The sequence below is a fragment of the Centruroides sculpturatus genome, unplaced genomic scaffold (assembly GCF_000671375.1).
Source record: "Centruroides sculpturatus isolate CEXI.00-Female unplaced genomic scaffold, Cexi_2.0 scaffold156, whole genome shotgun sequence".
Taxonomy (NCBI): Eukaryota; Metazoa; Arthropoda; class Arachnida; order Scorpiones; family Buthidae; genus Centruroides; species Centruroides sculpturatus.
This window is the reverse complement of record NW_019384398.1, coordinates 169711-179998: the sequence shown is the minus strand read 5'-3', so window position 1 is coordinate 179998 and position 10288 is coordinate 169711. Positions and strand designations below refer to the sequence as shown.

The 10288-nt window shown below is 32.5% G+C and overlaps 2 protein-coding genes across 2 annotated transcripts; one reads left to right on the top strand and one right to left on the bottom strand.

Annotated features, from left to right (window-relative positions):
* The first annotated feature begins 1509 nt into the window (after window positions 1–1509).
* LOC111618496 (TBC1 domain family member 2B-like) lies at window positions 1510–5228 on the top strand. The gene is made up of 11 exons (XM_023360036.1): window positions 1510–1583; window positions 2632–2721; window positions 2803–2940; window positions 3471–3614; window positions 3686–3818; window positions 3896–3966; window positions 4037–4226; window positions 4306–4458; window positions 4634–4723; window positions 4793–4917; window positions 4991–5228. Exons 1-11 carry the CDS (start codon window positions 1510–1512, stop codon window positions 5226–5228), a joined length of 1446 nt encoding a protein of 481 aa, XP_023215804.1.
* A 224-nt stretch (window positions 5229–5452) lies between these two features.
* Window positions 5453–9978, bottom strand: LOC111618523 (protein scabrous-like). The gene is made up of 4 exons (XM_023360064.1): window positions 9086–9978; window positions 7679–7735; window positions 6826–7600; window positions 5453–6470 (listed from the first exon to the last, which is right to left on the bottom strand). The coding sequence occupies exons 1-4, from the start codon at window positions 9812–9814 to the stop codon at window positions 5890–5892; spliced, it is 2142 nt and encodes a 713-aa protein (XP_023215832.1). The 5' UTR covers window positions 9815–9978; the 3' UTR covers window positions 5453–5889.
* Window positions 9979–10288: the final 310 nt, after the last annotated feature.

Here is a 10288-nt window from a genome sequence, read left to right as displayed (position 1 = left end):
TTCGTTCTCACCCCAGATATGTTGCTCTTACGTGTTTACAAAGATTTACCTTCAGAAATTCGAAGGATTGATGATTGATGGACAATATTGTGAAGAGAAAAATAAATTGCTGTTGATCGCATGTCTTGTGTGTAATTCATGATGATGCGGGATGTGGGAACGAATGTTGTAATGGAGTTTAACGATGTTGTCTAGAAGTATCCAATCGATTTTCTGTTGGCTGCTTGCGAACTGAGTAAAATCAAAAAGTGGTATATTAACATCTCTGGACATACTCAACGTGCTTCTACAATAATACTTACCTAGCATACATTGATAAGTAGATAGGAAAATTACTTTTTATCCACTACATACTTCTCATTTGTAAAGGATGAACGTCTTTTCTTCCGATTTTCTGAAGATATATCACTGCAATCTATCATTTTATCTTATGAAAAATTGCAGTCTGTAATATTTTATAACTTCAATTGATTTCTGCTTCATAGAAAATTAGAAACACAGCAGAAGACACGCGGATTGTGTCAAAAAAAAAGAAACAAATAATTGAATTCTTTATTGTGTTAATAACTACGCTATAACAGTAAAAATTTATGTTATAATGTTGAACATAAGCGTGATATATAGTGTTATAAATAACGTAATTATAAGATGCGGATTATGTTTGGAAAATTTCACATCAATCTGCAACTTATACTTTCATAAGTAAGCTTTATTTATAATGGAATAAAATATATTTTATTCTGTTAAAAAATTTTAGAAAAAGGATTTTCTTTCAAATAGGTTTTCTTTTTTTCCAACTTTTTACGCTTGTTTGCGTTATATATCCACTGAAAGCGATGTTGTAGTTGTCGACACGTTGCTTATTCACAGTCGACATGTTGCAGTTAAAGGTGTTACTTAGTACTTTATTTATTTATTTTCCTAAAAAATATAAAAAGCGCTGACAAGTTTCAAATTTCTGTCCATCTGTATAATAATAATTATATGAATTTGGTAAAAAAAATTTTGTTGGGAGGGGTTTAAAACAGTTTAAACGGATTGTAACTTTGTCGTGTTTAGCCAGATTGCTCTTATTTGTGTCTAGAATAAAAGATTCGTGTTTTAAAAGTTTAATTAAAATGAAGATACTTTAGCAATTTTATTAGAACTTTGTTACCGAGTTGAAACTTTCACGTTTGCAATCGAAATCAATTTATTTTCAATGCATTAAACATGATGTTTTTCTTCAGGTGGCGCTGTAGTTTTCACAGATAGTGGCGCTACATACGCCTTTACTTGACTGTAGCGCCATCTGTACAGTAAAGGACATACTATATACGTCTTACCTACTGTTTTCATTCTAGATTTCTCTAAAAGTGTTTTTATTAACTGTTTTAAATATTTTCAGAAAATTATTATTTTTTTTAATTTATAGAGTAAAAATTGATATATTTAAATAAATATTACTGTCAGTAGTTTTTGAAACATTTTATTTAATTTTTTTTTTTTTTTCATTTTTTACTCTCCGTTATGCGGGCACTTGAAGCCCGTTTTTCCATGCCTGTAATAGGTTTGGTCAGGTCCACAATGGGAGCAACCGGATGGTGAGACATGGGGCACCACTTATACTCTAAAAGATTAATTTGATTATTATTAAAGAGCGTTTTCAGTGTTTTTGTTACATACTCTATCATTTTTAACGATACAATATTTGATAATTAACGTACTAATTGATACCTTCTGCATTCGTATTGCCATCGTTTAATAAATCTTTTCAAACTTTTAAAATCAAACTACTAAATACTGGTAGTTGGTCGTGAGTTCGGGCCTCACCGCCGGGCCGGTCACGTGAAGTTTTCCGAGTTTTATTCAGGTTTCTAACACTTAAATAGGAACCAGTTTCCTATATAAAAATATGTATGTATTTTATTTTGGATTCTTTCCTCCCTGTGGGCACTAAGAGGAACTTTTTTTTAGGCCCACCGTGGGTTCGGCAAAGCCCACAATGGGGCAGCCGGTTGGCGAGGGACATATTCGGAACAAACTGCTGTTAAAAATTTCTAGCGCATTACCAGATAGAGCGGCTTTAATACAGCTGGATAAGCAAGTTTGTTTATCCAGCAGTATTAAAGCCGCTTTACCGGACAACGCACCCGGCGGCGCTACAGTCGCGTTGTTGATACAATGCGACTGTAGCGCCGCCGTTTAGAGTTTCGTAAAGTACTCTTAACATACAGTTTAATTTATCATCGAACTTTTTATACTTTTCGTAATGAAAAAAAATGAATATACGAGATGAATACTTTCAAAAATAGAATATATTTACTTATTGTATTTTCTGAAATGTAAAGGTTAGTTACAACACTGTGCTGCCATCTAGCGAAATTTATTGAAAACTTTTTTCATTTCATTTTTCTGATTTTATAACTATTTATAATTGTTATTAAATACGGAATGAATAAAATTTTCATTATAAATTTAATTTTATAATTAACGAATTAAATACGTCGGGGAGAATGGACTCAAAAAAAAGGTCTATCGCGCCAATCGAATAAAGTACAGTACACTACGTGTTGACATTGAATGGTCGCTGCGATACGCGATTATTTAAACCTCGTAGCGCTAAAACTCGCTTATTTTAAATACTTTCAGCTCCATTTCTTGTAACTCGAGCGATTCTGCCGTCGGTCATAGCGATTCTGCACAATCTTGTAGAGTGAACGAATTGGAATTGGAGCTTATGTAAGTAAAGTAATTTAAAATTTTATTTATGTATATGTGTGTGTATATATATATATATTATTTATTTATTTAATTATTTAGAAGTACAAAATGTGAATTAGCCAAGGCTCTAAATAGAGAATCGTCGTATAAAAATACCATCGAAGAAAGAAATATTGTTGTAATGGATTTGGAAAGTCGTCTAAAATCTTTAGAAGATCAAATCGACGAAGAATGGGGGTAATTTACCTTTAAAAAAAGATTTAAAAAATTATCTTTAAGCGAGGAATGCATTTCTTATTCGTTGAGGATGCATTCCTTCTTTCCTATTCATTTCTTTCTTTTCTATTCATCCCTTCCTTTTCTATTCATTCATACTTTCCTTCTTTTCCTATTCATTTCTTTCTATCCTGTTCATTCCTTTCTTTCCTATGCACTTTACTGTGTATATTCCTTCTTTTACATATTATCCTTTTTATACTTATGCATTTTTTTCAATTGAAAATAAATAAAATCCTACTCTTGGATAAGGATTTCTTCAATTAAGTTGAAAGGCTTCTTCCAATGTTTTTATGAGATTAATTGATTATCAGTTATAAATAACAGAAAGAATAATCTTCTTTACTTCTAAAATCATCCGAATAATCTATATAATATAATGAATATTCTTCACGCGCACACCGTAAAACCTGTATAAGTTCGTGTTCCATTTTGGGCAGGTTTCACTGTATATAACAATATAAAAATCCCTTTTTTTCACTTCTTTCCAGAATAAATTCACCACAGAGAAATTGCCAGAAGTTACGAGAGAAATGCCGAATTTTACAGAATCATAATCGATTCCTCAACGAAGAAGTCCTGAAATTATCCAAAATGCATCATCAGGAACAACGCAGAAACCACACATATCAGAAGTAAGATATTCTCCATTATTTACTGTGAAAAAATTTACTATATTTTTAACAATAAAAAAAAATATATTCAGCCGAATACAAGAATTAGAAGAAATTATCGACAAATGTAAAAGAGATTACGTTTTCCTCTTCCAATCTTCATTAAAAATAACTTGCAACGAAGGACCAGAAACGTGGGAAGTATACCTGTACGGTGGAGCAACGGTGATTTTCTTTATTTCTAATATCTAAATTTATTAATTTATATATTTAAAAATGATTAATTTAATTAATATATATAGCATAAGAGAAGGGTATTACAGCTTTTAGAAGAAGTGAGGAGGATAAATCCTTCACTGCCAACTTATGAAAGGTAAAAACAAAGAAAGTTAATGTAGAATCTTTAAAATGCTTCTTGATATTGAAAAATTAATATTTTTTAGTTTGTGTAAGCCTCAATGTTACATCGATAATTTGGGATTCCGTCACAGTTACCAAGATGACGGTTATGTACTACATTACATCTGTCGACAGTTGCACATTCATTACAACACTCAACTGCCCTCCTATTCTCAAAACTTGGCTTCTTGGAAGAAATATCTAAGACAAAATAACGAAGATTTCGTCCGAACGGTAATTAAATAGTTTATAAAAACATAGGAGATTGGGGGGAAAAACAACTATAAAATTAACCTAATTTTTAATGTTACAGAAAGAATTAAAAGTGCTAGTACGTTCTGGAATTCCGTCTCATCTTCGTAGTAGAGTTTGGTGTGCTTTTTGTAAATTTCGTATTCGTGATGTTATGGAAGAGAAAGGTCCTCATTATTATAATAATTTATGCAGTTTGGCACCAGAATCTGAGGTAATTTTATGTAGAAATTTTATGGGCTCTTCGCTTGATCAATTGTAAATTTCATACTTAAGTTACATGGTAATTTACAAGAATACTCGGTAATTTACACTTGAAAAGTATTAGATACGTAAAATATTTATAAAATAATGTATAATCTTTATTGAATATTCGTTATTATTTATAGATGGTTGCACACCATCGTCGCCAAATCGCATTAGATCTACTCCGTACCATGCCAGATAATATCAGATTTTGCGATCAAAATGCCGATGGGGTGAGAGAAAAATTACTTTAATTACAAATATTAGAATAATTTTCATGTAAAAAAATATTTTTTCAATAGGTACGAAAAATGCAAGAAGTTCTGCAAGCATTCTGTTTACACAATCCTACTCTAGGTTATTGCCAGGGGATGAACTTCTTAGCTGGGATGTCATTACTATTTTTAGAACCAGAAGATGCATTTTGGTATGTAAACAATGCTGATATAACCATTGATTCTCCCATACAGATTAACCTTGACCTTAAACTTATCTTACAGGTGTCTAGTGACTATTATAGAGAAATATTTTACAGCTAATTACTTTGATCAGAATCTTATTGGGGCTCAAGCGGATCAAGAAGTGTTAAAAGATTTACTTCAAGATAAATTACCAAATCTCTATCGTCATTTAACGTCTTTAGATATTGAACTGTGTACGGTTACATTGAATTGGTTTCTGGCTATATTCTTCGATTGTGTACCTTTCGAGGTATGTACATTCATGCTTTCTTTTTAAATACTAATACGGTTTCTTACATGAGAAAATACAAAAATCTAATTTTAAAAATGGTTATTTATTACAAATCAATAAAAAAAAACATATTTACAAGAAATTATAGCGAGGTTTGCGGCCGAAGTTTTCATTTCTAAAACGTGAACGTCGAACGTCGAGCGCCCCGCTCGACGTTCGACGTTCACGTTTTAGAGATGAAAACTTCGGCCGCAAACCTCGGCTTATATTTTATATCTGTACATAATATTGGCCACGAAATTCGTATACTGAACGTAAATCACTGCACGAAATACAGTATACATATGTGATTTTTATAACATAATAGGAACGAAAATGATATTTTGATGGATTTCTAACATTAAATTTTACAAGATGAAACACTAGAAGAAGAAATGAACACTATATTATGAACAATACAATATTGAATGTCTGCAATATTGCATTCCTGAGATCTCGATAAAGCTGTAAAGTATTGAAAAAATTACAGAAATTCTGAGCAAATTTATTACATATTTTTGCACAATAATAATAAAAAAAACGTAAGCTCTTTGGCACTCGTATTTTTAAAAGAAACGATCTGTACCGATACCAATTTGGTATCGATAAGGACGGTATACGAATTATTATTATTAAATAAATTAATTCTATCTACAATACAGCGAGTTCATTTTCTGATTTTCATCTCGACACGGCTGAGATGAATACTTTCTAATTTATCTGGATCGTACCAGACTAGTCCATTTCTATAGTCCGCATTCAGATTTGCATTCTGGCAGTTATTATACCACCAACCAGCAGAATGGATTAGGGCACAGTTAACATCCGTAGAGTCGTTGTCTTGGTCCCACGTGCTGAAGAACATACCCTGATGATACTTGAGGGCATCACCCGCCGTGCCACGGTATCCCGTAATGTGTAACTGATAGTTATTACTCTCCGAAGAAATTCTGAAGCGATCGTAAATGGCTTGTGTGTGAACACCATTAACGTCCCACATGTCGATGCGAAGCGTGTAATTGCCCGTGTTGGTTAAATTGTACAGCAATTCGTTTCCGCACCAGAAGTCACTGGAAGGATGTCCAAAACCTTGTTTATAGCTGATCCAACCTCTATTGAAGTTAATTCCTCCGCTCTGTCTCTTTTGTATCGTCATCCATCCATTACCGTCGCAGTATACTTGGCTCCCAATTGAATCTTGTGTTGATTTTATTAAGTGAATTCCAGCATTACGAATTTCTGAACAGTCTGAAATTCAAATTTAATAATGATTATTTGAATTATTTAAATATACTACATGAAAAATAAGATATATACAGCTGAACGCATTATAATGTATTCTATTGTTCTTATTATTCTAATTCTCGTATTACGTATTTTAATTCCTGTATTACTCTTATTCATAGATGATAATTTATTCCTATATCCTGTATATATTTTCATGCCAAACAATACCCAAAAAATCCCTCTGTCGTACACGTGGCATATAAATTATGACGTCTATGATTTATATTTCCTTATTACGTTCGTTACGTCCATGATAAATGCTTGTTTTATGTAAATTATGTTATATTAATGCGATAACAATAAACAACGTACTTACCGGGAGTGTAATCTTCGCTGTATTCAATATCTTCTTTATCTTTATTTAATCTGTTAAGGATATCTTTCGTGGATTCTTCTAATCCGTTCATTTTCACTTGTAATTCAGTCAGATCGTTACGTTCCCAACATGAATTTAACGATTTGTTCACCAATTGATGCTGTACGTTTACAAGACGTACACGATCTTCGTCGATCTGATATTGCAATTGAGTAAATCTATTCTTTAAATTCCTCAAAGTTTCTGTTGAATCAGCTTGATTTTCGTGAAGAATTTCATAAGAAGTTTGTACTTGTGAAACGACATATTCCAATTTCGACATTTCTTTCTGTAAATCGTGCATGTTTTTATCGTACTTATCTTCCATGATTCCCATTGTTTTAAAGAGTTGCATGGTCGAATCGTGTAATTTATCGATGCTAGCAACAGAATGGTTAATGCTATGGATCTTTTCTCGGTTTTCAGACGATTCTTCTTCTAAAAGTTCGAATCTTTCGCGAATTTCGTGAACTTCTTGAAGCAAGACGTCGTGATCCGATTGCCAATTCATTGTTTGATTGTACAGTCTGTCGGTCACTTGATTGATGTGATGAACGGTTGCGTTCAAGTCAGTGTACCCTTGTTTCGTTTCTTGTAAATCGGTTAATAGGTGGGCTTGATTTATTGCCATTTTAGCTACGGTTTGCTTCAGCGAAGAGAGTTCTGCCTTCCAGTGGTGACGTTTCTTGTGTTCGTTCTCGTTATGGCCGCCGTTCTGTACATCTGTACTCTTTTCCTAAACAATTTAAACATAATTAGTTTACATATTTTAAATTATTTTGCGAATATATGTATTATTTATTATTAAACTTACCAGCATTTTTGGATCGTTTAATGGATGCCGTAATATTTCTTCACGTAAATAATTCACCTGCAACGAAAAAAAAATAATAACTTTTATAGATTCATCCCTCACTAAATCAATGGTTTCACTTTCTAGTATTGAAGATTATATTATAATTTTTAAAAGTTTTAAATTAGTTTCCACATTATAATTTTTAAAAAGCTTTAAAACTATGTATATTTTTAGGTCATTGATCAGTAAATTTGAAAAAATGATTGAATGCCAACGAACCAGACGTAGTAGAAACCCTGCTGCGATACAGAAGAACAGAGCCCGTCTCTACCGAATAGAATGGTTATGAGATTAAAGTTGAAGAGTGGGAGAGTTGGCCATTGTGTTCTCTCTATTCTTTTGCCGTGTTATTTGTCTGGCGAGAGAGAATTTCCCAACCTGATAGCTCCATTCAAAAACTGAAGGACTCTGTCTGCTTCACTTTAGCACTAGACCCCTATATTTTTCTCCCACCAGCTCAACATAATTCTCTCTCTTCTTGTTCGTACTCTACTTTTTAGTAGTTCCTCTTTTATATTTTATACTACGATACGTTTGAAATATTTACAATTTATCAATGTCGAAAACGTCTTAGAAATTACATTAACACCAGTAAATTTGCTCTCTTAATTCTTTATATTTTATTATTTTCAGCTTAAAAATTTACTTCTTAATTTATTAATTATGTCCTTTAAAATATTCTTTTATTACTGTAATATTACAGTAGTTTGGAATTAAATAACTACTACTACTACTACTAACACTGTGAGAGGTGGAATTTGAAAAGACGTGAGAAAATAGACGTCGAAAGGATCCCTACAAATTCACCCTGGGAGAATGGAATGTAGACCTGCCTACCTATGCTACTGAATTACGCTGTAGGATACTACATTTCAGACATCCAGCCGCGGTAGGTAGTGTCAGGTTTCTTACACCAAACTCGGAAGCACCTATACAGTTTTTTCCCTTAGCTCCTTTTTTTTTTTATATGGAGATAGAAAAAGCTTTAACCATATTATATTATTCAGAGTTTGTCTTTAAGAAATATTTTAAATGGGCTAACTATAAAAAAGTACTATTTTATTGTTATAGTAACGTAGTAAAAAAAATAAGGAATTTAAACGGAAGTTACGCTTGATAAATTGTCAAAAATAAGTACATTTTTTTACACCTGTACTAAAGATAAAATGCATCAGAGCCTATAGGGCATATAACCTCGGGGGGTTAAGAACGTACGAGGACCCCAAACCTTTAATTAGGATGTTGTGTGTGTGTCTCCCATTCCACTCATTATCTGTTACTTTTGTTAATGTATCGCTACTGGGTACGAAGAATACTTTCCTTAATCTTAAATTATATTTAAAAAAAAAAAACGAAAATATTTACCTCCTTATTCTGATGAGCTTGTGCCACTAACAATTTCTGTATCCTCCATCTTAATTCCGATAAATCTTGTTGAGTTAAACTTTGTCCGGCCCAACTCCTCTTTTGTGCAGCTTTCATTTCTTCTAATTCTTTACGAAAAGTTAGAAAATCTTTCCTCACCAGTTTAAGATTAGAATCGACATTTTGCTTCTGAGTTAACGATGCCGAAAGATTAACGGCTCTTGCAACGTCTGCAATTTGATTCCTTAATTCGTCTAAATTACGTTGCACCCATTTACTAGACACTTGATTACTTTTGGCTTGATTCAGATACACTTCGTCTTCTTCTCTTCTAGTCTTAACCGATTGTATATCCCTTCTTAGAGCACCTATTTCTTCTCTCAACGAATCTGTTTGTAGCCATAATGAACTAACTTCACCAGTAACTTCGGTTTCTCTTTCTTTAATTCCTACAAATCTTCTTAATTCGGATTTCAATTCTCTCAATTGATTCTCCAACTTGTTAAGATAAGTACGATCCCTTTCTAAACTCTCTAAAATTGATCGTCGATTCTGTAATTGTGATTCTAGATGACGTATCGTTTGCCTGTCTATGTTCTTCGCCGTTTGTAAATCTGATACTTTAAGTTTTAATTCGGCTACCGTCCTACCGAGTGTATCGATATCCAGTGTAGCAAAACACCAACTAAACAAACAACACCCAGTTATAAGTGCCAGTAGAGCAGCCATTTCTTTGGCGAACTGGTTGCTGTTGCGGTGAGACCTACCTCTATATACCCAGCTAGGGGAGGAGGGTTACTCAAGTGGCCTCTCTGGCTGCAGTATTAACATTCACCTCAACAGCTGTTGGTGGCTGATTCGTTTTGTGTGGTGTGACGTCACTATTTATACCACTATAAGATTTACAAATTATTTATTCAGTTTATTTACACTTTTTTTTTTTATAAATAGAATATCTTTAAAATATTTCATTGTAGCTTTATTTATTTATTTATTTATCTGTCGCTGATTAGATAAGTATAAAGTGTATTTTATACTAGACAGGTGCTAAAATTATGTATAATTTTTTTTCGTGTTTGCACGCTTTATAGTTTAGTGTATTCCTATAAAATTGCTGTTATTATTTATCAGTTTTATACAGAAAATTCTTAAGTAATTCCTCCGAAATTCTAAATGTAAATTAATTAATTTCTTTAAGAATTT

Coding starts and splice junctions, on each gene's coding strand:
- LOC111618523 (XM_023360064.1), bottom strand. CDS start 9,814: ATGGCTGCTCTACTGGCACTTATAACTGGGTGTTGTTTGTTTAGTTGG. Junction 7,601..7,678: donor TAAACGATCCAAAAATGCTG/GTAAGTTTAATA, acceptor TAAATTGTTTAG/GAAAAGAGTACAGATGTACA. Junction 6,471..6,825: donor CAGCGAAGATTACACTCCCG/GTAAGTACGTTG, acceptor TTTGAATTTCAG/ACTGTTCAGAAATTCGTAAT.
- LOC111618496 (XM_023360036.1), top strand. CDS start 1,510: ATGCGGGCACTTGAAGCCCGTTTTTCCATGCCTGTAATAGGTTTGGTC. Junction 3,615..3,685: donor AGAAACCACACATATCAGAA/GTAAGATATTCT, acceptor AAATATATTCAG/CCGAATACAAGAATTAGAAG. Junction 4,724..4,792: donor GCGATCAAAATGCCGATGGG/GTGAGAGAAAAA, acceptor TTTTTTCAATAG/GTACGAAAAATGCAAGAAGT.